General features: G+C 40.3%; 2 protein-coding genes across 5 annotated transcripts in view; both read right to left on the reverse strand.

Moving 5' to 3' along the window:
• Positions 1-7,883: 7,883 nt before the first annotated feature.
• Positions 7,884-11,336, reverse strand: tmem82 (transmembrane protein 82). The gene is made up of 6 exons (XM_021566389.2): positions 10,522-11,336; positions 10,285-10,357; positions 9,631-9,832; positions 9,089-9,503; positions 8,737-8,921; positions 7,884-8,614 (listed from the first exon to the last, which is right to left on the reverse strand). The coding sequence occupies exons 1-6, from the start codon at positions 10,604-10,606 to the stop codon at positions 8,498-8,500; spliced, it is 1,077 nt and encodes a 358-aa protein (XP_021422064.2). The 5' UTR covers positions 10,607-11,336; the 3' UTR covers positions 7,884-8,497.
• Positions 11,337-23,848: 12,512 nt separating this feature from the next.
• atp13a2 (ATPase cation transporting 13A2) overlaps positions 23,849-27,224 on the reverse strand; it is a 36,302-nt gene continuing 32,926 nt past the window's right edge. For all 4 annotated transcript variants that reach the window (XM_021566391.2, XM_036947205.1, XM_021566390.2 and 1 more), the window contains one exon: positions 23,849-24,863. In XM_021566391.2, coding sequence (XP_021422066.2) covers positions 24,696-24,863 — 168 coding nt within the window. In that variant the 3' untranslated portion in view covers positions 23,849-24,695. The remainder of the gene's footprint in view (positions 24,864-27,224) is intronic.

Raw genomic sequence — 27,224 nt, forward strand, 5'->3', positions numbered from 1 at the left:
AAAAAAAAAGAACTGTAGGCTTCAGTTGCTATTCAAAGACCCAAATGACAAAAACAAACAATGGAGAATAAAACATTTATTAGACATTTGTACTAAGCTCATACGGTATTTCTAAGTTTATAGAAATGTATTATTTTCAAGAAATTCTTGAAAATAATAAATAAATGACCAGCCTAGAGCTGGTCTTACGACCAAACTGAGCAACCGGGCAAGAAGGACCTTGGTCAGGGAGGTGACCAAGAACCAAATGAACACTCTGACAGAACTACAGAGTTCCTTAACAATCTCTACAGCATTCCTCCAATCTTGACTTTATGGGAGAGTGGCCAGACGGAAGCCACTCCTGAGAAAAGGGCACATGACAGCATGCCTGGAGTTTGCAAAAAGGCATGTGAAAGACTCAGAGCATAAGGCAAAAGATGATGTGTTCTGATGAGACAAAAAATGTAACTCTGGCCTGAATGCAAAGCGCTATGTCTGGAGAAAACCAGGCACAGCTCATCACCCATCTAATACCATCCCTACTGTGAAGCATGGTAGTGGCATGCTATGGGGATGCTTTTCAGCGGCAGGGACTGAGAGACTGGTAAGGATAGAGGGAACAATGAATGGAGCCAAATACAGGCAAATCCTTAATGAGAACCTGCTTCAGAGTGCAAATGACCTTAGACTAGGGTGAACATTTACATTCCAACAGGACAATGACCCCAAGCATACAGCCAAAGCAAAGCTGGAATGGCTTCAGAACAAGAATGTGAAAGTAAAAGACCTTGAGTGCCCAAAGTCCAGACTTGAATCCCATTGAAAATCTGTGGAAAGACTTGAAGATTGCTGTTCACTGCTGCTCCCCTTCTAATTTAACAGAGCTTGAGAAAATCTGCAAGAAAGAATGCAAGAAAATCCCCAAAGCTGATAGATATACCCAAGACAACCCAATGCTGTAATTGCCACCAAAGGTGCTTTTACAAAGTATTCTCAGGGATGTGAATGGGATGTAAATGAGATATTTCTGTATTGCATTTTCAATAAATGTGCAAAGATTTCTAAAAACATGTTTTCACTATGTCATTATGGGGTATTATGTGTAGATGGGTGAGAATAGTTGTATTTAATCCATTTTGAAAATCAGGCTGTAACACAACAACATTTCAAATAAGTCAAGGGGTATGAATACTTTCTGAAGGCACTGTACCTTCGCTGTGAGACAAAATGAGACAGGATGTCGAATGGTGACAGAGAGGATGATGCATTACCACCAACAGCATCGGTGTGCAATTACATTTAAAATTAAAAGTAGCGCAGATAAGAGGTTAGTTGTCTATCTTTGCTAGTAGTACTAGCTATCCAGTGTAGCCAATGTATCAAGGTGACAGCTAAAGTACAAGCAACAGTGGTTGCATGGTTGTAGTGATTTTTTTGCATTAATAATAACATTGTATCCAAAAATTATAAAAACAATATATTCATCCTGAAAAAAGCTAGCTAGCTAACTCTCCCAACTTCAACCACTATGCTACTAAACACACTAACATAATGCCCTGGATCAGATCTAGTGTGCCGACTGATACAGTTGAAGTCGGAAGTTTACATACACTTAGGTTGGAGTCATTAAAACTTGTTTTTCAACCACTCCACAAATTTCTTGTTAACAAACTATAGTTTTGGCAAGCCGGTTAGGACATCTACTTTGTGCACGATACAACTAATTTTTCCAACAATTGTTTATAGACAGATTATTTCACTTATAATTCACTGTATCACAATTCCAGTGGGTCAGAAGTTTACATACACTAAGTTGACTATGCCTTTTAAACAGCTTGGAAAATTCCAGAAAATTATGTCATGGCTTTAGAAGTTTCTGTCAAGCTACTTGACATAATTTCAGTCAATTGGGGGTGTACCTCCACAAGTCTGGTTCATCCTTGGGAGCAATTTCCAACACCTGAAGGTACAACGTTCATCTGAACAAACAATAGTACGCAAGTATAAACACTATGGGACCACGCAGCTGTCATACCGCTCAGGAAAGAGACACATGTTCTGTCTCCTAGAGATGAACGTGCTTTGGTGCAAAAAGTGTGAAATCAATCCCAGAATAACAGCAATGGACCTTGTGAAGATACTGGAGGAAACGGGTACAAAAGTATCTATATCCACAGTAAAACGAGTCCTAAGAAGCCACAGCTCCAAAACCGCCATAAAAAAGCCTGACTATGGTTTGCAACTGCACATGGGGATGAAGATCTTACTTTTTGGAGAAATGTCCTCTGATCTGATGAAACAAAAATAGAACTGTTTGGCCATAATGACCATTGTTATGTTTGGAGGAAAAAGGGGGATGCTTGCAAACTGAAGAACACCATCCCAACCGTGAAGCACAGGGTGGCAGCATCATGTTCTGGGGGTGCTTTGCTGCAGGAGGGACTGGTGCACTTCACAAAATAGATGGCATCATGAGGGGGGAACATTTTTGTTGATATACTGAAGCAACATCTCAAGACATCATTCAGGAAGTTAAAGCTTGGTCGCAAATGGGTCTGAAAGAAATAAAAGCTGAAATAAACCATTCTCTCTACTGTTATTCTGACATTTCACATTCTTAAAATAAAGTGGTGATCCTAACTCACATAAAACAGGGAATTTTTACTCAGATTAAATGTCAGGAATTGTGAAAAACTGAGTTTAAATGTATTTGGCTAAGGTGTATGTAAACTTCCGACTTCAAATGTACGTGTTAATACTGATGCCCTGGAACACGTCACAAGTTCAGGTTGCACACATAGCAACTGAGACACAAAGATACCCTCTGAGACACACGTGCATGCGCATGGCGGGAAATTTGTTAAAAACTCACAAAGAGAGTAAAACCTTTTTACCAATAACAGCTAGTTTTCAGTTGTCCCCTTCCCACTCAGACCATTCCCACAGTCCTAGCAAAATTCTTGCTTGAGAAATTGCTCTTTGCTAAGAAGCTTTATTTTTTTTAGCATTTTAACTGAAAACAATCAGTTAAGTGCTTAATTGTTACAAATAAATTATTTAAAATTGAGATAAAAACGGCTGAATTGGACCTTTAACATTAAGAATTAAACAGATTTCTAGTCAAAACCACAATGGAAGGGCCACCAATTTGGTGGACAGTACCATCACCTACAAACCCCGATTTGAACCGTGAATAAGACAGGCTATACCTGAAAAATGCAGTATTGGAGTAAGCACAAACAGACTATACTTTTTTCATATCTGCAAGAACTAAACATATAACTAACTTCTGTTCTTCTGAATGAGCAGAACATAGTTTGAAATGCACATGAGGAACACAGAGTGAAAACAAGAGAAATATATCACACAATTGTCACGAGAGAGAATGGTTAACCGATACCTCTATAACAGTGATCATTGTACTGCTCAACTGCCCCTCAAGGATCATAACTTATGACAACCAATTATATAGTGGAGGGTGAACTTCATCCAGCACCTTTGTATTTAGTGAATATGGTGTCCCCAACCTATTTTTAAGTTGTTGTTTTAACGTTTTTTTTACCATTGAATCTATAACATACCTAGCAGTGTACAAAATATATCTTTGCCCTTTTGAATAAGTAAATGAGTTGCAATGCCATTTCAATTTAGTGCCTATACCACAATGTCAGTAATTAAACACTTTTGCCAGCAGAAATCAGGCACAACAAGTCCAAAAAACAAAGTATACAATGTGATAAGATATGATAGCCTATAGGTCAACGTCCATGGTTTTGCAAGTGCAGTAGGCTAGTTAAATATCAAATTGCTTGAAGGAATGATAGTTTACAGTGAAGGTTTCATGAAATCTAATGGACAGTTTGAATAAAGATTGATAACGAATTTTGAAAACGAGTTGGCCCTACGTAGGCATGCGCTGCAATGCGGTAAAAAAATGATCTGCATTTTGGAACAAGGACGCATGCGTATGGCATGCTACCAAGGGGTCAATAGAGACATTTCTAGAAATAAGCTACAGTAGAGTCCAGCCGTCAGAGGAGGTACAGGAAAATTATAATTCCCACAGTTTATTTTTAGAAATCCATACTTGAGCGCTGTTGGAAATAATCGTGTCCTTCCAGTAAACTCAACGAATTCATCGTTCTGATGAAAAAAGGAACAGCTTAATAAAGTCTACCAATAACATCGTGGATTGTAAAATGTTCGTATTGCCTAAAAACATTGTGGTGGAACTACCGAACCTATACCATGCCAATGTCCTTTACAACTTCGGTCTTGGTCGACCCTGGATTATTTTGAAAATGCGGCACCGTTTTATTATCCACATTTCTTCAACAGATCATGGAATAAATTAACGGAATAAACAAAGCCCCATTTTGGATGCAGGCAAATAAGTCACCCACTGTTAAATAAAATCGGCGCATATAAACAGTTTCTCAAAACAGCTATCAAATGATAAAGGACTGACAAAAATCTGGTTTGTGGGTGCCATAAATTTCGGATTTAAACGAGAACTGCATACAGCAAGGAAAACAGCGCCGAATAGGCTTTTTGTGGGAGGCATAATTGACATTTTAGTGTTTCGGTATATTCGATGTAATTATAGTCAATTTATTCATACACGTAATATACTTGAGTGTCTGAAGACACTCAAAACAATCAGAATTCAAACTATTAGATTTGACACTTTCTATGCAGTGAGTTATGGGATTGGTTTGTTCCTCTTTTCTGAAAATAGCCTGAAGAGTCATTTTGTATAACGCCATTTTGTGTGACTTACAAGTGCCAACATTATGCTTCAGCCATTTTGTACAAGTTTATTTTCAAGATGAGTTGGCATGGTTCACATTAATATACAGTGGCAAGAAAAAGTATGTGAACCCTTTGGAATTACCTGTATTTCTGAATAAATTTGTCATCAAATTTCATATGATTTTCATCTAAGTCACAACAATAGACAAACAGTGTGCTTAAACTAATAAACACACAATGTATCGTATTTTTGAATATGTTGAATACATAATTTAAACATTCACAGTGTACAGTTGTGGCCAAAAGTTTTGAGAATGACACAAATATTCATTTTCACAAAGTCTGCTGCCTCAGTTTATATGATGGCAATTTGCATATACTCCAGAATGTTATGAAGAGTGATCAGATGAATTGCAATTCATTGCAAAGTCCCTCTTTGCCATGCAAATTAACTGAATCCCCTGCCCCCCAAAAAATTTGCTGCATTTCAGCCCTGCCACAAAAGGACCAGCTGATATCATGTCAGTGATTCTCTTGTTAACACAGGTGTGAGTGTTGATGAGGACAAGGTTAGAGATCACTCTGTCATGCTGATTGAGTTCAAATAACAGACTGGAAGCTTCAAAAGGAGGGTGGTGATTGGAATCATTGTTCTTCCTCTGTCAACCATGGTTACCTGCAAGGAAACACGTGCCGCCATCATTGCTTTGCACAAAAAGGGCTTCACAGGCAAGGATATTGCTGCCAGTAAGATTGCACCTGAATCAACCATTTATCGATCATCAAGCACTTCAAGGAAAGCGGTTCAGTTGTTGTGAAGAAGGCGTCAGGGCGCCCAAGAAAGTCCAGCAAACGCCAGGACCGTCTCCTAAAGTTGATTCAGCTGCGGGATCGGGGCACCACCAGTACAGAGCTTGCTCAGGAATGGCAGCAGGCAGGTGTGAGTGCATCTGCACACACAGTGAGGCAAAGACTTTTGGAGGATGGAGTGGTGTCAAGAAGGGAAGCAAAGAAGCCACTTCTCTCCAGGAAAAACATCAGGGACAGACTGATATTCTGCAAAAGGTACAGGGATTGGACTGCTGAGGACTGGGGTAAAGTCATTTTCTCTCGTGAATCCCCTTTCCTATTGTTTGGGGCATCCGGAGAAAACCTTGTCCGGAGAAGACAAGTTGAGCGCTACCATCAGTCCTGTGTCATGCCAACAGTAAAGCACCCTGAGACCATTCATGTGTGGGGTTGCTTCTCAGCTCACTCACAATTTTGCCTAAGAACACAGCCATGAATAAAGAATGGTACCAGCACATCCTCCAAGAGCAACTTCTCCCAACCATCCAGGAACAGTTTGGTGACGGACAATGCCTTTTCCAGCTTGATGGAGCACCTTGCCATAAGGCAAAAGTGATAACTAAGTGGCCCGGGGAACAAAACATTGATATATTGGGTCCATGGCCCGGAAACTCCCCAGACCTTAATCCCATTGAGAACTTGTGGTCAATTCTCAAGATGCGGGTGGACAAACAAAAACCCACAAATTCTGACAAACTCCAAACATTGATTATGCAAGAATGGGCTGCCATCAGTCAGGATGTGGCCCAGAAGTTAATTGACAGCATGCCAGGGCGGATTGCAGAGGTCTTGAAAAAGAAGGGTCAACACTGCAAATATTGACTCTTTGCATCAACTTCATGTAATTGTAAATAAAACACTTTGACACTTATGAAATGCTTGAAATTATACTTCAGTATTCCATAGTAACATCTGACGAAAATATCTAAAGACACTGAGGCAGCAGACTTTGTGATAATTAATATCTGTGTCATTCTCAACTTTTGGCAACGACTGTAGGTTGAAAAAAAGTGAACCCCTAGGCTAATTACTTCTCCAAAAGCTAATTGGAGTCAGCTAACCTGGTCCAATCAACGAGACAAGATTGGATATGTTGGTTAGAGCTGCCTTGACCTAAAAAACACTCACAAAATTTGAGTTTGCTATTCACAAGAAGCATTGCCTGATGTGAACAATGCCTTGAACAAAAGAGATCTCAGAAGACCAAAGATTAAGAATTGTTGACATGCATGAAGCTGGAAAGGGTTGCAAAAGTATATATAAAAGCCTTGATGTTCATCAGTCCATGGTAAGGCAAATTGCCTATAAATAGAGAAAGTTCAGCACTGTTGCTACACCCTAGGAGTGGCCATCCTGCAAAGATGACTGCAAGAGCACAGCGCAGAATGCTCAGTGAGTTTAAGAAGAATCCTACAGTGTCAGCTAAAGACTTACAGAAATCTCTGGAACATGCTAACATCTCTGTTGACGAGTCTACGATACGTAAAACACTAAACAAGGAAGGTGTTCATGGGAGGACATCACGGAAGAAGCTGCTTCTGTCCAAAAAAAACATTGCTGTACGTCTGAAGTTTACAAAAGTGCACCTGGATGTTCCACAGCGCTACTTGCAAAATATTCTATGTACAGATGAAACTACAGTTGAGTTGTTTGGAAGGAACACAACACTGTGTGTGGAGAAAAAAAGGCACAGCACACCAACATCAAAACCTCACCTCAACTGTAAAGTATGGTGGAGGGAGCATCATGGTTTGGAGCTGCTTTTCTGCCTCAGGGCCTGGACAGCTTGCTATCATCGCTGGAAAAATGAATTCCCAAGTTTATCTAGACATTTTGCAGGAGAATGTAAGGCTATCTGTCCGCCATTTAAAGCTCAACAGAAGTTGGATGATGCAACAGGACAACGACCTAAAACACAGAAGTAAATCAACAACAGATGGCTTCAACAGAAGAAGATACGCCTTCTGGAGTGGCCCAGTCAGAGTCCTGAACTCAGAGTCCTGATTGAGATGCTGGGGCATGACCTCAAGAGAGCAGTTCACACCAGACACCCCAAGAATATTGCTGAACTGAAACAGTGTTGTAAAGAGGAATGGTCCAAAATTCCTCCTGACCGTTGTGCAGGTCTGATCCGCAACTACAGAAAACGTTTGGTTAAGGTTATTGCTGCCAAAGGAGGGTCAACCAGTTATTAAATCCAAGGGTTCACATACTTTTCAATCTTGCACTGTGAATGTTTACACGGTGTGTTCAATAAAGACATTAAAACTTATAATTGTTTGTGTGTTTAGTTTAAGCAGACTGTGTTTGTCTATTGTTGTGACCTAGATGAAGATCAGATAACATTTTATGACCAACTCATGCAGAAGTCCAGGTATTTCCAAAGGGTTCACGTACTTTTCCTTGCCACTTTAACATAATATGACATAGCTTGTGCTGGAGAGCCTGCCTGTGATGAAATACAATCTACCCAAAGAAAGTAGAGGAAATTGTATACCATAAACATCCTGTGTTCAGGGGATTATGATCACATCTCTGGTGTGAAGTGATACTGTTACAGCAGCTGCTACTGTTACATGACATGATGTAGCCTTAACCAATGCTTTACACTAAAGCAGTATTTGTTAGATTACTTCAGGGCTGATAAGGTCCATTCTGTGCATTCTAAACAGCTTCTGGCTTAATTTAATGGCAGTGATATTTGAAAACAAAGGCAAGAGCATCATTCCTATCTCCCAAAAGCTCTGCATTTCTATGTGAAAATAACATTATTGCAAGGTACCTTATTCAAATGGTTAGTAGATGTGTCATAATACAATTTTATTATTATTTTAATTATATCCTTCCTAGGTATAAAAGGCAACACTTGTCAATAATTCATATGATTATAATCATAGAATATAATACACTATTGCTAAGAAAGATTCCCAGCACGAATAGTTTCTTCCCATGACTTAACTCTGGTGGTCTTTGTCAGGTGTCTCCTACGGTTCTCACTACCCTGGGAATGTCTGGGAACTTCCTCCATATCCTGCATACAAACACACATTTATATTATGTTAGATAAATTGAAATGACAGAAATATTTACATAGATTGATGGATGCAGGGCAATCTGCAACAGCACGGTAAATTGAAGGAGAATCATTCTCACCTGTGTTGTAGCATCCAACAGGTCTCTGGAGGGTATCAGACAGCCAGCCTCACCCAGGAAGCATAGAAGGATATGGAGCACATCTGCCCAGCGGCCGACAGTCAGCATCAGGACCATGAGCCCCCCCAGACGCACCACCACTGTGTTTATAACAGCTTGGCCACTTGGCTGGCGATGTTGCTCCTCTGAGTAGAAAATAATTATCATCAGTTGAACGCTTTCTCAATGAGAATGACAACACTATGCTTGTAATTTACTATTTGGGTATTTTGTAAATACCACAAAACAAGTATCTGACAATCTGCTGCTTAAACGTTTCCCCATACAGGATACAGTATGTTCAGTCTCTCACCCTGCATATACACCACCAGCAGTGTGTAGCAGATTGTCAGTGGAGTCCAGAACCTGAGGGCTTCTGTAGCTGAGAGGAAGTGTTTGTTTATTATAGATATGGCGGAAATGGCAGCCACTGCAAAGCTGAGCATAAGGGCCCTGGTCAGGTGTGGTAACAAAGAGCAACCTGATGTGAGCAGTGCAATGCACACTCCACAGTAGCGCTGGGAACTGTGTAGTTTGTACAGTGCAGTGACATGGAGCTGTAGGCGCCCAGTCTGGCTGGCCAGGAACCAGCTCAGTCCTGCAGCTAGGAGGAGGCAGAGCCAGCGCTGCGGCGCCCCCTCATGGAGGAAATGGAGACTGCAGCTGAGGGCACAACCCAGGGAGAACTGGCACTGGACCAGCAGCTGCTGTAGGAACCTACTAGACTCCTGCAGATTCAGAGAGCAGGAGGGAAATTAATTTAGAGATGGATCAAGGCTGATGAATGGGAGATGTGAGAGATATTTTCATATAATTATAAGTGACATTTATGTTATTATCTTGCAAGTGCCTCACTGGTCCAGCTGTGACCCAAGCTGACACTGCTCTGAGGGAGAACTCTAGAACCACCAGGGAGGCAACCCGAGAGCCCACTACAGCCAGCATCACTGACAGGAACAAGAACTGGAGAGTTCCACTCAGCCCAAATGTAGCACTGGCTTGATGCCTTGATTTCTTCTGCATAGATGTCTCTTTACTGCTGCTTTTGTTGCTTGAACTGAGTAGAGAAAGTATTAATTTCAAAGCAGTGAAATACAAATCAATGATTTCTAAGGATACATTGATTACTATTGACAATGTAAATCACAGTCTTTGTTCATAGTGACGAAATCAAGCACAATATTCAATAGAACAAATTATTAAACTACATCAAAAGGCCTATATGGTTTGGTCCTGTTTCTCACGTGTTTTTAAATGTCCCTGTCTATAATATGGTAATTGCATCCAGATTCTAATTATAGGGAAACAGGTATAGCAACAATCAGTTTGTTTATTTATCAAACGCTATTACAACTAACAATGTAGCCTAACCTATATACTGAAGTTGCCTAACTACAATGCAATTAAAAAGGTATGATAATAACAAGAAGTGTAGCCTGAGACCCAAGTGAAATCATATCTTCCAATGTCATATTTTGGGAGTTGTCCATAGTTGTATACGTTTCTCACCTTTCAGCCTCTAAGAATACGTGTACTCTCAACAGGTTACAGAGAACAGAGATCCCACATGCGCCGATAAGTCCTGTGTCACACAAAACATGTCATCAACAGAATTGTATTATAAAATATCGGTTCTTAAAATAAACGTACAGCATGAGTAGCAACCTGCAAAAAGGCATTCGGCACAAACCAAGCAAGGAGAAGGCCCTTTACCCGGAGTAGCCTAGAACGATACAAACATCTCACCTTGGAGTAGACTGTCCAGGGGGGTTGCATCGAGCGTCAGCCATCCAGGTAAACTCGGAAGAAACGATGTAATTAAAGATAACATTTTCGTTAAATCGCTAGAATATTGGACTAATGATTCCCTAAAGCTAATGCTAGTTTCGATATCAAACCTATTGCCGGTTTACACCCTATCGTGTGCACATGACCAATACACTTTGAATTGAAAAATAGGCTAATTTCAGAAATGGGTCATTTATTTGCAACAGTTATATTTCGATAAAAGATAAGACCATGCCAGTTGGTCAATTGACAAAATACTTGAATCATTTCAAAAGTTTAAATGACTATCTCTGTCTATTTCTCTGTGATTAAATAACCGCTTTGCTCAGTCATTGTGCCGTTCAAAGGTCAGTCGTGGGCAGTCATTGTGAGACAAAAACTGAGACAAAAATGTATGTGAAATTCATTTTAAAAAAGGTGTCTTTGAATAAACAACGTTTAATTGTTGTAGAAACAACCAATGTAATTACTCTACAACCAAAAATGTGTGGCAAAAATACCTTAAATGTAAAAGTTATATTTAAAAAAAATAAACCTTCACTAGAGAACATAGTGTAAATCATGTGTTTGGAAGTACAACAAAAACTCACTACTGTAATTCACTCTGTATAAGAGTATCAAAAATCCAGTGATTGTCCCAGTAGCATAACTAAGTCACCTATATCAAACAGGCAAAGCCTATTACACCGGCTCTGACGCTCAATGGATGTGGCAGGGCATGCAAACTATCACAGATTACAAAGGGATACCCAGCCATGAGCTGCCCAGTGACACAAGCCTACCAGATGAGCTAAATGCCTTCTATGAGCTCACATCTGTAGACATGAAATGCTTTGAAAGGCTGGTTGGTAATGGCTCACAATACCATCATCCCAGACACCATGGACCCACTCCAATTCGCTTACTGCCTCAACAGATCCACAGATGACGCAATTTCTATGCACTCCACACTGCCCTTTCCCACTTGGACAAAAGGAACACCTATTCTACGTGAGAATTCTGTTCATTGACTAGAGCTCATTACTTGTTTTACTTTTCTATTTCCATTCTCTCTGCATTGTTGGGTAGGGCCCATAAGTAAGTATTCCACTGTTAGCCCAAACCTGTTGTTTTATGAAGCATGTGACGAATACAATTTTATTTGATTTATATGTTGTGATATCATTGAGTTCACGACTTCAGAGGCATTTCGTGAGCGTTCAAATTTTCTTCTAAAACTTAAATCAATTCTAACTTAAATTCTAACAGTGTAGCTCATGTGTAATCATCAATGGGGTGGCAGGGTAGCCTAGTGGTTAGAGCGTTGGACTAGTAACCGTACAAATATTTTGTTCTGCCCCTGAACAGGCAGTTAACCCACTGTTCCTAGGCCGTCATTGAAAATAAGAATTTGTTCTTAACTGACTTGCCTAGTTAGTTACATTTTTATTTTATTTTTTTCTGTGTTTTATATCATATTGTACAACAGCTGATGCAATTAACACTGTAAAAAGTCATTTGATCAGTGTTAATTCCTGATAGTTGTTGGTTGAAAATAGAATCTACACGACCTACTAATCGGCACGTTTGCAGGGACGAGAGTTTCAACATGCGTAAATTGGTTAATAGACCAATAACAAAGAGATTTCCAAACCTAGTTTTCATTTTTCCCCTCCCCACTCAGACCACTCCCAGACAGTCCTAGCAAAATTCTTGCTTGAGAAATAGTTTTTGCTAAAAAGCAATTTTTTCCAATTTGAATGTAAATCTATTACAGTAAGGTACTTAATTGTTACCCATAAATGATTTGATATTGATATAAAAACAGCTGCATTGAGCCTTTAAATAACAGTTTCAACCATTTGAAAACATCTACATTACATATATTTCAGGATGTTGTGTATCCCTGGAAATAATCATAATTAATGTAAACATTATACAGTTTTGAAAACATAGCTTGTCCATATAAAGTGGCCTCTTGGCACAACTTACCCCAGGAATGTGGTAAGTTGAGGCGCGGGACAGTGCAAGTTAAGCAACCTACACATTTTTGTGCAGAATAAAATATTACCACTACTTTTTAAAACCATGTCTAATCTTTATTTCCCAAACACAATATTCGCAATCACATTTTTTTTGTTGTCTTTTAATCATTTTATTAAGCATCTTTTAACACAGTCTTGACAACTAACAAACACGTTGTACTTTTTTAAACACTTAACATAGGCCAGGTCCTGTTACCTCATATCCCAGCAATAATGCTTGCGTTACACCTGGGAAGACAACATTTGAATTTTCTTGACTGGCCATTGTCTCAAACACTGGCTCAATTTAACCCATGGCCATTGGCTCAACTTACCCAATGGCAAACATTTTGACTATATTAGCCCACACAACCACAATGATGCACTTTCATGCTAGGTTTAGTACCTCATATTGAAGCTTATAGAGACCACCAACTGGTGCATAGAACAATCTTAAAATTAACTACTTTGGTTTAGATACAAGCATCACGATACCTCTAACACAAATTAATTTGACTTGGTCAAAATCTTATTATTTTTTTACCTAACTTGCTTACCACTTTTTTCATGCTTCTTCCTTCACTGATAAATAATTCCTTTTATGTGTGGTTTCCTAGAAATAAGGGAGGCTCAAGTTCAACTTACCCCTTTGGCTCAACTTACCCCACTCTCCCCCACTGTACTATCTGTAGTCTACAAATCAGCACAAGCTTGCATTGAGCATATACTATAGCAATAAAATAGCCAACGACAGATTTATGCATGTAGTTTGTAACCAGTAGTCTATGTCAAATGGTTATTCTTGCAAAGACAGTTTCTTAGACGTTCAAAACAAGTGTGGCTTGCCTCTTAACTTAGTTTGATCTTTGTCTACCATCCTTGTTTGGTGTCTTTGACTGTCGGGCTTTCCTACCTATCCGAGAGCTAAGATTAATGATATGTGACTATATTGGTCTGTTGAGGTTTCCTATGCTGTAGCTGTACTTAAATGTACTCGAGATCTCTCCAAATGTTAAAATTATTGCCAACTCTCTTCATGAGGATGTCAGGCAGAAAGCCATGAAAAGGGTTATTGTCAGCGCTGTTCATAAAATATTTTACTAGCCCGACTGCCGCCAGATGGTGGTAATATTCCATAATTATGACGTAAGGAATAATACCGCCAATGGGTGACAGTACGTCGAAGATTTTACAGTATGGAAACACAAGTAGCCTAATTTTCCGGGCCAGAAAATCCCCAAAATTGTCAGCAATTAATTAAATTACAGTATTTATATATATTTTAACTGTAAATATCAACTTAAATTATTTTAATTAAAAACACATTTTCTTCAACACTGGGGTGCTAAGCCATTTATGTAGACATAGGCCTAATGCTATTGGCAAAGTGGGTGGGGTTATATCCTGCCTGTTTGGCCCTGTCCGGGGGTATCATCGGATGGGGCCACAGTGTCTCCTGACCCCATCCTATCTCAGCCTCCAGTATTTATGCTGCAGTAGTTCATGTGTCGGGGGGCTAGGGTCAGTCTGTTATATCTGGAGCACTTCTCCTGTCTTATCCGGTGTCCTGTGTGAATTTAAGTATGCTGTCTCTAATTATTTATTTATTTATTTCTCTCTCTCTCAGAGGACCTGAGCCCTAGGACCATTTCTCAGGACTACCTGGCCTGATGACTCCTTGCTGTCCCCAGTCCACCTGGCCGTGCTGCTGCTCCAGTTTCAACTGTTCTGCCTGCGGCTATGGAACCCTGGCCTGTTCACTGGACGTGCTACCTGTCCCAGACCTGCTGTTTTCAACTCTCTAGAGACAGGAGGAGCGGTAGAGATACTCTTAATGATCGGCTATGAAAAGCCAACTGACATTTACTCCTGAGGTGCTGACTTGTTGCACTCTCGACAACTACTGTGATTATTATTATTTGACCATGCTGGTCATTTATGAACATTTGAACATCTTGGCCATGTTCTGTTATAATCTCCACCTGGCACTGCCAGAAGAGGACTGGCCACCCCTCATAGCCTGGTTCCTCTCTAGGTTTCTTCCTAGGTTTTAACCTTTCTAGGGAGTTTTTCCTAGCCACCGTGCTTCTACACCTGCATTGCTTGCTGTTTGGGGTTTTAGGCTGGGCTTCTGTACAGCATTTTGAGATATCAGCTGATGTAAGAAGGGCTATATAAATACATTTGATTTGATGTGCACTTCAAGTCTGGGAAGACTATGATGGATGACTCTGTGGGCATATTTGGGTTAGCTGACAATGTCACAAACGATGCGCACGCTTCAATGAAGCAGTAGTCTGTGAGTTGTGATTCTGGTTGGCCAGATTGCTACAAGCAATGACAAGAAATTGCATTGTGGGAAATTGTTAGTGACTCGTTTCAGCTAGTTTAATCCTGTTTTTGATACCATGTCTTGTTTTCAGATGTTTTGACTAATTAGGTCAATTAATGTCAGCAATCTAACATGCTGACCCCACTGCCCACATTGCGTTCGCGAGTGTTGCAAAATAAATGTACACATACATTTTATACTCTTAAGGATCGGACCCTTTTTTCAATTTTTACCTAAAATGACATACCCAAATCTAACTGCCTGTAGCTCAGGACCTGAAGCAAGGATATGCATATTTTATTTTATTTTACCTTTATTTAACTAGGCAAGTCAGTTAAGAACAAATTCTTATTTTCAATGATGGCCTAGGAACAGTGGGTTAACTGCCTGTTCAGGGGCAGAACGACAGATTTGGACCTTGTCAGCTCGGGGGTTTGAACTTGCAACCTTCCGGTTACTAGTCTAACCACTAGGCTACCCTGCCGCCCCTGCCGCCCCTACCATTTGAAAGGAAACACTGAAGTTTGTGGAAATGTGAAATTGATTTAGGAGAATAACACATTAGATCTGCTAAAAGATAATACCAAGAAAAAAACGTGATTTTTATTGTTTTGTTTTTGCTCCATCATCTTTGAAATGCAAGAGAAAGGCCAAAATGTAATATTCCAAGTTAGGCGCATTTTGGCCACTAGATGGCAGCAGTGTATGTGCAAAGTTTTAGACTGATTCAATGAACCATTGCATTTCTGTTCAAAATATTGTATCAAGACTGCCCAAATGTTCCTAATTGGTTTATTAATACATTTAAGTTCATAACTGTGCACTCTCCTCAAACAATAGCATGGTATTCCTTCACTGTAATAGCTACTGTAAATTGGACAGTGCAATTAGATTAACAAGAATTGAAGCTTTCTGCCCATATCAGGTATGTCTATGTCCTGGGAAATGTTCTTGTTACTTACAACCTCATGCTAATCACATTAGTGCACGTTAGCTCAGTCGTCCCGTGGGGGGTAGGGTCACCGATCCCTTAGAAGTTATTCAATAATTTAATCTAAACTGCTCACGCGCGTCTGCTCAGCCAGGCGCTAATATAGAATTTGGTTCTATTTTTGACGCTTGACGAGAAGCAAGTCCTGCCTCTCCCATCACTTCATTGGTTTTTAGGAGCGTATACCCATGTGGGGGATTGAAAGATGAATTGAGGTACTCCCCAGTCCAGTGGGTGGTGGAGATGCACCTTAAAGTTGGTTGCCAACCACCATATGTAAAGTATAAAGAAGAAGAAGCCCGAAAGAGAGATTACTAGAAACGAAGTAGATGTCCCCTTATCTGTGGATTAGTTGTCTGAGGAGAGAACACACAATTTTGTGACTCAAAATGGGTAAAAATTATACAAAGATCCAGAAAAAAGGATCTTGTGCATTTCAGATAAAATAACAACCCAATGTTTATATCCCTGGACAAATTAGCTAACAACAGCAAGCTAGCTAGCTAAATGTCCATGAGTGTTTCATGTGTTTCAACCTGTCCTCAACTCAATATAAAGTCAGCAAAAAATAAACATCCTCACTGTCAACTGCATTTATTTTCAGCAAACTTATCATATGTAAATATTTGTATGACCATAAGATTCAACAAGTGAGACATAAACTGAACAAGTTCCACAGACATGTGACGAACAGAAATTGAATAATGTGTCCCTGAACAAAGGGGGGGTCAAAATCCAAAGTAACAGTCAGTATCTGGTGTGGCCACCAGCTGCATTAAGTACTGCAGTGCATCTTCTCCTCATGGACTGTACCAGATTTGCCAGTTCTTGCTGTGAGATGTTACCCCACTCTTCCACCAAGGCACCTGCAAGTTCCCAGACATTTCTGAGGGGAATGGCCCTAGCCCTCACCTTCCGATCCAACAGGTCCCAGACGTGCTCAATGGGATTGAGATCCGGGCTCTTCGTGGGCTATGGCAGAACACTGACATTCCTGTCTTGCAGGAAATCACGCACAGAATGAGCAGTGTCTGGTGGCATTGTCATGCTGGAGGGTCATGTCAGGATGAGCCTGCAGGAAGGGTACCACATGAGGGAGGATGATGTATTCCCTGTAAACGCACAGCTTTGAGATTGCCTGCAATGACAACAAGCTCAGTCTGATGATGCTGACACACCACCCCAGACCATGACGGACCCTCCACTTCCAAATCGATCCCGCTCCAGAGTACAGGCCTCAGTGTAACGCTCATTCCTTTGACAATAAACGCGAATCCGACCATCACCCCTGGTGAGACAAAACCGCGACTCGTCAGTGAAGAGCACTTTTTGCCAGTCCTGTCTGGTCCAGCAACAGTGGGTTTGTGCCCATAGGCGACATTGTTGCCGGTGATGTCTGGTGAGGACCTGCTTTACAACATGCCGACAAGCCCTCAGTCCAGCCTCTCTCAGCCTATTGCGGACAGTCTCAGCACTGATGGAGGGATTGTGTGTTCCTGGTGGAACTCGGGCAGTTGTTGTTGCCATCCTGTCTGAGCACTCCCTGTAACGCTGTCTTAGGCGTCTCACAGTACGGACATTGCAATTTATTGCCCTGTCCACATCTGCAGTCCTCATGCCTCCTTACAGCATGCCTAAGGCACATTCACGGAGATGAGCAGGGACCCTGGGCATCTTTCTTTTGGTGTTTTTCAGAGTCAGTAGAAAGGGCTCTTTAGTGTCCTACGTTTTCATAACTGTGACCTTAATTGCCTACAGTCTATAAGCTGTTAGTGTCTTAATGACCATTCCACAGGTGCATGTTCATTAATTGTTTATGGCTCATTGAACAAGCATGGGAAATGGTGTTTAAACCCTTTACAATGAAGATTTGTGAAGTTATTTGGATTTTTACGAACTATCTTTGAAAGACTGTCCTGAAAAGGGGACGTTTTTTTGTTGTTGCTGAGTTTAGTTAGTTTAGAGTTCATTTTGATATTAAACCTTTGTGTCCTTATCACATCTGGTGTGGAGCACAAAAATCAACATGTGCGCGATTCTGGACGCATGTCTGTTTTGCCCCATAGTTGCACACAGTGGTTTTGTTGCCAAACAACCAAAACATCTATACAACATGATAAAGACATTTTTTATAGTTGAAATCTGGTTGGGACGTCTTATAAGCAAATCACATTTTGTTTGATATCTGTTTTTTGGTTGAAATCTGATCGACCTACTGACCAGTTGCCTAAGTGCTAGTCACTTAATCGATACCAATCTATATAAACATGTGTAGGGCTGTCCCCGAAAAAAATAAAATATTGGTCAACTGAGAGTCAATTGTTTGACTTCAATTTTTCCCTATATAAACACACCCTGTGTGTATTAATAAAATCAACACTAATTATTGAGCTTGTCTCATGCTTTAAGCGCACTGTTTGATTAAATAATTAAGACACAATGACACAGAGGGCAGCCCAGCGGGAGCTCGATGGCAATTGATTTGGACCGGACCGGGCTCAGATTTACCGCTCTGTTTAAAAAAAATAAACACAGCGAGTGCCTGTGACTAGCGCACGTTGTCTTTCTCGCCTCCCTGCTAGAGTAACCAGGCACCACAGCACAGCAACAGTGTTTATTGCGCTGTCTGTGGTGCTAAAGCTACAACATAATTTCATCCATTTCTAGTTTCTTACTTGTTGTTTCTCTGACTGAAAAGTTCTGATACCAAAATCCCTCATTTGTTTAGAAAAAACATTCCATATTCCCTCAACCCTTGCTCTCTTTACGTGACACGTATGCATCGCATGCACGTGACCAATAGGGCCTGACCTATAGCATAATCACAGCAATAAATTGGTTTTTACAGGCTCCAACACCATAGCACGTGACAGCATAATGGATGCGGAGGACGTGAAAAAGAAACTCGAAATGGTTGCTCGGGAGGGAAAGGGGAAGTCAGATGTGTGGAAGACATTTGACTTAGGGCGTTTTCACACAGTTTTGGGGTGTAGTTCGGTTATTTGTTACATTGTATTTTTTTCATCTGGTTGGTTTCAGATTGCCAAATGTAAAAAAGTTTTTGTACAATTTCTTTATTGTACAAAAATGCTAATGTTAAATAATCTATATAATGAAGCTTCACTTGTGTCCCGATCTTCATATTACTTTTGCTATTCAGTAGCCTATAACCCCGGTATAGCCCCGTCTCCACTAATCCGCATAAAATATGCTCATAAATGTGCTGCTATACTCAATGTTTCAGAGATAAAGTCATGATGCTGTATTTCATCAAATACTCATAGTCAAATAACCAATAATAGGCCTGCTGTGTGACTCTGGTTCTTTTCCTGTGTTTGGTCTGGATTGCGTTCTTGCCCCCTTTCAAGGCTTCATTGGCTAGCTAAGATTCTTGAATCCTTGGTAAATTTACAACTTTGCTCTTTATCTGAGAAATTAATTTTGAATGTAAACCAATCAGGGTTTAGGCCTGGGCACATCACTATTACAGCAACCACTTTAGTTGTTAATGTTCTTGTCAATGCTTTAGACACTAAAATGACATTTGTTTGCTTTGTTTGTGGACCTGTCAATAGCTTTTGATACTGTTGACCATGCTATTTTATTGAATAAGTTGTCCTTAATAGGCATCAGAGCTCAGGCCTGTTCATGGTTTCATGATTATCTTAGTGACAAAACTCAGGCCATCGTGATTGATGGGGTTAAGTCTGAATTTCTTGAAGTACATAAAGGTGTTCCGCAGGGATCGACACTAAGACCTTTCTTTTCACTATTTATATACATTTTATTGGTCAATATATTAATTCTAAACTTCATCTATAAGCGGATTATACTATTATGTATGCAATTTCCCCGACTGCTGTGACAAAGCTACAATCCGATTTTCCAGTTTTGCAGGAAGCCCTTTGACTTAAAACTCATACTTAATATGGGCAAAACTAGATACATGTTGTTTAAGTCTTCATAAGATTGTCTCAGATGGATTACATCTTTACTCATCGGATGGTTCTATAATCGAACGAGTCCCTGCATACAAATACCTTAGTATATGGATTGAGGTCAATCATTTAAAAAACACACGACTAAACTTGTTAACGATCCAACCCTTTTTCTCAATTTTCGCCTAAAATGACATACCCAAATCTAACTGCCTGTTGCTCAGGACTAGGGGATGCACATATCGTAACGGGCCATTAGCTAAAAATGCCAACATCGGTATCAGCCCGATGTCTAGTTTAATGCCAATGTTAAAAACTGATGTCAACGCTACCGTGCATATACCCTATATAAAACGTAGGTACATGACATTATGATGCCACGTAAAATTTGGCGCTACACGTGCAACACAGCATTCCTAACATAGCCCACAATGTCTGCTGTGTGGATCGAGCAGTCAATAAGTCGAGCAGTCATTGGAAAGTGTAAGAATTTCAGCGAGACAACTCCAAGGCGAAATTCATTAAAGCCACGATAATGGAATTCATTGCCCTTGACAATCAACCGTTCACTGTCATGGGTGATGTTGGCTTTTGCCAACTGGTCGAGCACTGGTACACACTACCAAGTGGCTATTTTTCAGATGTTGCCCTACCAGAGTTGCACAGTAATGGCGTCACTGCAATTAGCTTCACGACATACATACTATGGAACTCCGTTTGGGTCTTTATGTGTCAAAAATACAGTTGCACTGTCAAAGCTGTATTAAAAAAGTCTGCAAACACCGGCCACAAACGATGTGTTTACAATACCGCGTTAGTAATAAAGCTTAATTTGTTCGATCGCAACTTGTGGAATAGCTAGCACGAATACAACCAGACTGAAAACAATGACCAGTAGAAACTGCAGTCATTTTCATTACTCTTTGCAATGATTTAGGAATTCTTGTAAGTATTAGCTAGGTAGCCACTTGTTGTTCGCCTATTGAAACTGAACTTCAGTTCATGAAAATACATAGGCTACTAGCAATACATAGGCTACTAGAAAATACATAGGCTACCTAGCTACTGAACCCTGTTGCCAAAAGATAACGTTATAAGCAGCCAGCTAGCTTCATCTGGCTAGAGGCTCGACTGGACCGGGTTATGAAGATAGCCACAATAAGGATTACACAATAGTGGAATTTGCTGTTTGCATTCAAAATACGTGTCATTGACAGTGATGCAAATGAATACGAATAGTAGAATTATGCCATACTTTTATGTTGAAGGCTAACCGGAAAGTCCTATATTGTGGCTAGCTTCAGATGGGTCCGAACACCATTAATCAAATAAGAACTGTCTTATAAATTAGGGCTATTTTTAGATGCTAACTATAGCTACAGTACTGAAACAGATAGTCGTTTTGCTATGTTTTTGGGGAAGAACTACATTGTTTGCATCCATGAGCTAGCTTGCTTTTTTATGACCAGCACTGTAACGTGAAGTGCGATACAACTTTACCAGCCTCGTAGCATACGTATCGATGAATCATATATACACACACACACTGTCAACTGCGTTCATTTCTTCTAATGTACTTCACTGAAGTAGGAACTTAGGTGCAATGTCAGACTGTATTTTGGGGAGGGATCGAGTGCAAAAAAACTGATGTCCATAAAAGCTTTAGTGAGTACCTACTTTAAACTTAATGCTACACCGATATCTGAAAGTGTGCCCAAATGTTAAATTAATGTATGTTTGGAATGAAAGGAATCCATGAGCGTCAGCCCAAGTCTGTCAGGTGGTCAGCCTCTGGCCTCTTCAGTATGCCATGATGATATTTTGAATGGGAGGAATATCAGCACACTATTCCAAAGAACTCAGGTGAGTCCAGTTGCCTCTAACATTACTGCTTCAGATAGAAATGTGAAAAAGTATTTGCCCCCTTTCTGATTCTCTATTCAAAAGTAGAGCAAATTAAAGGGGAAAATACTTTTTCATAGTACTGTATCTATCAACCATTCATTCACCTAGTGTTCAGTAACATCACCTCCCAACTGACTATTCAGTTTTCATCCGATGTTGGTTGTGAAAGCTTTACATGGCAGAGAGTAACCCTGGATATTAAGGTTTTTCTGAAAGTCCTCTGTCCACACTAAGAGGGGGAGACAGGATCAACAGGGTTTGTGAAGCTCTGAGTGAGAACAAAACTGCCGGTAAATTTTACAATTTAATTAAAATTATTTATAAAAAAAATATATTAAAAAATCTACTGCGTTTCTTTTATATCTCAAAATGGCCATGACATTTTAGAGTGATATTGATTTCACCACAGAAATGATACGTACAGTGGGGCAAAAAAGTATTTAGTCAGCCACCAATTGTGCAAGTTCTCCCACTTAAAAAGATGAGAGGCCTTTCATTTTCATCATAGGTACACTTCAACTATGACAGACAAAATTAGAAGAAAAAAAATCCAGAAAATCACATTGTAGGATTTTTAATGAATTTATTTGGAAATTATGGTGGAAAATAAGTATTTGGTCACCTACAAACAAGCAAGATTTCTGGCTCTCACAGACCTGTAACTTCTTCTTTAAGAGGCTCCTCTGTCCTCCACTCGTTACCTGTATTAATGGCACCTGTTTGAACTTGTTATCAGTATAAAAGACACCTGTCCACAACCTCAAACAGTCACACTCCAAACTCCACTATGGCCAAGACCAAAGAGCTGTCAAAGGACACTAGAAAGAAAATTGTAGACCTGCACCAGGCTGGGAAGACTGATTCTGCAATAGGTAAGCAGCTTGGTTTGAAGAAATCAACTGTGGGAGCAATTATTCGGAAATGGAAGACATACAAGACCACTGATAATCTCCCTCGATCTGGGGCTCCACGCAAGATGTCACCCCGTGGGGTCAAAATGATCACAAGAACGGTGAGCAAAAATACCAGAACCACACAGGGGGACCTAGTGAATGACCTGCAGAGAGCTGGGACCAAAGTAACAAAGCCTACCATCAGTAACACACTACGCTGCCAGGGACTCAAATCCTGCAGTGCCAGACGTGTCCCCCTGCTTAAGCCAGTACATGTCCAGGCCCGTCTGAAGTTTGCTAGAGAGCATTTGGATGATCCAGAAGAAGATTGGGAGAATGTCATATGGTCAGATGAAACCAAAATAGAACTTTTTTGGTAAAAACTCAACTCGTCGTGTTTGGAGGACAAAGAATGCTAAGTTGCATCCAAAGAACACCATACCTACTGTGAAGCATGGGGGTGGAAACATCATGCTTTGGGGCTGTTTTTCTACAAAGGAACCAGGACGACTGATCTGTGTAAAGAAATGAATGAATAGGGCCATGTATCGTGAGATTTTGAGTGAAAACCTCATGATCCCAAACACACCGCCCGGGCAACGAAGGAGTGGCTTCGTAAGAAGCATTTCGATGTCCTGGAGTGGCCTAGCCAGTCTCCAAATCTCAACCCCATAGAAAATCTTTGGAGGGAGTTGAAAGTCTGTGTTGCCCAGCAACAGCCCTAAAACATCACTGCTCTAGAGGAGATTTGCATGGAGGAATGGGCCAAAATACCAGCAACAGTGTGTGAAAACCTTGTGAAGACTTACAGAAAACATTTTGACCTCTGTCATTGCCAACAAAGGGTATATAACAAAGTATTGAGATAAACTTTTGTTATTGACCAAATACTTATTTTCCACCATAATTTGCAAATACATTCATAAAAAAATCCTACAATGTGATTTTCTGGATTTTTTTTTCTCATTTTGTCTGTCATAGCTGAAGTGTACCTATGATGAAAATTAGAGGCCTCTCTCATCTTTTTAAGTGGGAGAACTTGCACAATTGGTGGCTGACTAAATATTTTTTGGCCCCACTGTATAACATCCACATTTGTTGTCCATTGGTGTCCCGTATTGAACACATTGATGGGATCAAATTAGCTCTCTTGTAAACATTTCACTTTTCTCTAAAGTGTTGCAACCACCTACCTCTGAGAAACATTAATACAACCTGACAAGAACATTTAAAAAATAGTTTTATTCCTAATACTATTGAAATTTTGAGCTTTTCATAATCTTATATCACTGGCTGGTATTTATTTTATTTAACTTGGCAAATCAGTTAAGAACAAATTCTAATTTACAATGATGGCCTACCCCGGACAACGCTGGGCCAATTGTGCGCCGCCCTATGGGACTCCCAATCACGGCCAGTTGTGATACAGCCTGGAATCGAACCAGGGTCTGTAGTGACACCTAACACTGAGATGCAGTGCCTTGCACCACTCGGCAGCCCAGTGGCACAGTATTGTACTTCACACTGCTGTTGAAAAGGAAAAATGTGTGAAACAGACTTCAGAGGTTTGTTCACGGTCCTCACTGCGACATTGTGGATGTGGCTCAGATCCTAGGCACTCTTTGGCTGGGGAAATATTGAGAGAGTTCGATTAAAATGAACCACGGTTCACCGGTCTATGGCTTGTGATGTAAATGGGCGAAAGCAGTGAGGGAGGAGCGCCTTTATCAAATTGAAGAGTAATCTGCACCGCTCGGTCATGTCAACAATGGAGCATGGTTTATCGATAAAATGTTAGAATTTTCTAACTTTCATTGGGAAGACAGAAAGCGTTAATCTAAAGCAATCACTTTTACATGTGAACACAGAATCCTACTCATTACTTCACCTACATCACTTTTGTTTAGAGCCGACTTCGCCATCGGACAGAGCTGGGCACTTGGCTGACTCATCCCCAGGAGGCAGCAGGGTTCCAAAACTAATGCTATCGGTTTAGATTCCTCCCACCGAGGCAACCTGGGCCAGATAATCAAATCTCTCAATATTGTGCAATGGGAGGAGAGGCTGATGCTAGCTCAGGCCAATGACTGTGCACTGGGAAGGGACTAGTGGTTGGTCCAGGGGGGGCCAGGAGGGAGAATCTGACAGGAGGACGTCTAGGCGCTTGTACTGCTTCTTGGACTGGCGCCTCCCTCGGAGCAGACGCAGGCAGTTCAGCATACCTCGGTCTATCAGCATCTACAGGAGAGCCAGTAGGATATAGTCACACAGTCATTGAGTACGTTTAAATGCATAGTAATAATTTGATATTAAACTGATTATGGCAGTATGCAGATTATGCAATAGTCACGTAAACACCTTACTCTGCTTATCTTAATTGGCTTAAGGTCAAGTTCAAAGTAAGCATATGGGGCCTCTTATCAATCATGCGTTGGCACAAATCTGCGTAAACCATGTCTGGAATCATTTCCACACAAAATGTGATTTATCAATATGAACATTTGCTTGAGTGCATACATTTCACGCACAGCCATGCGTAGGCACAATGCCAAGTGGTGGAATAAGGGAACTATTTGTCAAGCGTAGAATGGGGAAAATGTGTGAAATTGTGAGTAATAATATACATTTTTTCTACTTCATTGCATTTTCATTGTGAATTCATGCAACATACTGCATCTGGTCAGGCTATATCACATAATTTGACCACAGTGGATTTGCTACGATAATAATTAGAGCTGAACCCAAATAGTCGACTGGTCAGTCGACCAAGCAAGTATATATTTTTTCATGGCACACGGGAGACCTGTCTTATTTGCACCCATCTGAGGGAACTAATCCATAGCGGAGACTGAGACAAAGGCTCTGCATGGTCAATTTGACATCTGCAGTGGCCGTACAGCATTTACTGTGATGAGGCCTCCGCAGAAGTCTGAGCAAACATACATTTTGCACATCGTGGAGTAGAGCTATTGTCAAAGAAGTGAGTTCGTGTTCATACAGGACCTCCCGCACCACACCTACCATCAACCAATCATGTCAATGCGGGGCTATAAGGAGCCCTCGGCCTTGATTTGGCCTCCAGAGGTTCTGCAATTGCGTCACACCAACGAAGCCACCAACCATATTTACGTCTCAAGCATAAATTGTCTTTAATCCATTGTGGAGGTCACGGGGATGGCACAGTACAAGAAGAAGTGTAGTGTGGCTAAAATGCACAATGCACCTCTCTCTCCAGAATCCGCGCTCTCCCGACAATTTGTGTACATTCATTGTTTCATAACATCGTTGTGTGAATTGTTTGCATCTATCAATTCCCCATATCACCAGTAGTATATTTACCGTTAATTCCTAATCTGTTTGTTTGTCTACGGTAATTTCTGTTAATGCATTCAATATATTATTATATTGTTAGGTTGTGTGCTCTGCTATGCTACACTTTTGAGAAACAAGTCAACTTAGTCAGTCTTTGTTTGGAGTGCTCCTGTCAATGTTGAGTAAGGACGTTCACAATCAGGTAGAAGTAGGCCTATATGCTCGCAAATGTATGCATATAGATGTTTCCATTTGGGGATCTGATAGTATTTCTGATTGGCTTAACGCACTACCACTAATGAGCTGTGGAGCTTTTCAAAGTAGGCTAATGTTTTCTTTACCTCAAACGGCAAGCAAACAAAGTCAGTTTTTATATCCATTGAGAATGACAATAGTTCCTCAATGTATTTGAAAAATCTTTACAGTCCTCTCCTTTTCGATAACCACTTAGCGTGAAAGGGAAAAATGTAATTCTCTGATCCTTCGGCCCAAAATAGCTGAAACAACGTTTCAAGTTCGTTGCAGACAGGGCCATGCACAGCCAATGTGATTTATAGGATATTTATTTTTATCAGGATATTTTATAATTACAGGCTGCAATGATCGTATTTGTTTGCTTTATAGGAAATTTTTACACAGTTGGCAATAGAAGTTACTTTTTAGGTTTATCATTTTCATTTAGATAACCACATGACAAGGATTTTAAGATGCGAAGACATTATACATTTAAATTAAACTGTGCATATGAAAACCATAACTGGCAAGAGAAATTGACATTTCACATGAGAAAAATCTTTGCTGACTCCTTGTTTAGCTTATAGAGCCCCACAGTGGAGGTGTGTGTCATAATACGCATAAAACCTAGCTGTCAAACAGGGAAATGGTTCTAATTGTTTTTTCCCCCATAGAGGATTTTTAGAAAGACTTAAAATAAGGGCAGTGTTTCATGTAGGCTCACCGTGGCAGTGTCTATCGACTTATGTCAATATATTTGGCTCTATTTACATTGATTCGAAAATGCTAATGAGCATCAAAGTAAACAAAAATACATAACTTGCACAAGACCATTCACAGAATTGTCAATTTAAAGACATTTTGCCAATTTATTCATTACTACATTTAGGTAACATTAGATAGTTAATCCAGAGATTCTTACCTTTGCCTCGATTCGGCAGTCTGGTCCAGACCAACATGGCATTTGTACTTCTTTATGATAGCCAAATTACCATTTCATTTTTGGGGGGGCCAAGTATAACTGATCAAATTATGAAAAAGACAAGCATTGTA

The sequence above is a fragment of the Oncorhynchus mykiss genome, chromosome 16, assembly GCF_013265735.2.
Source record: "Oncorhynchus mykiss isolate Arlee chromosome 16, USDA_OmykA_1.1, whole genome shotgun sequence".
Taxonomy (NCBI): domain Eukaryota; kingdom Metazoa; phylum Chordata; class Actinopteri; order Salmoniformes; family Salmonidae; genus Oncorhynchus; species Oncorhynchus mykiss.

What these genes read in the sequence shown, in the direction of transcription:
- tmem82 (XM_021566389.2), bottom strand. Translation starts at nt 10,606, where the DNA reads ATGTTATCTTTAATTACATCGTTTCTTCCGAGTTTACCTGGATGGCTG. An exon ending in GTATTCTTAGAGGCTGAAAG is followed by an intron (nt 9,833 to 10,284) that starts GTGAGAAACGTA and finishes TTCTCTACTCAG; the next exon opens with TTCAAGCAACAAAAGCAGCA. An exon ending in TGTTGGATGCTACAACACAG is followed by an intron (nt 8,615 to 8,736) that starts GTGAGAATGATT and finishes GTTTGTATGCAG; the next exon opens with GATATGGAGGAAGTTCCCAG.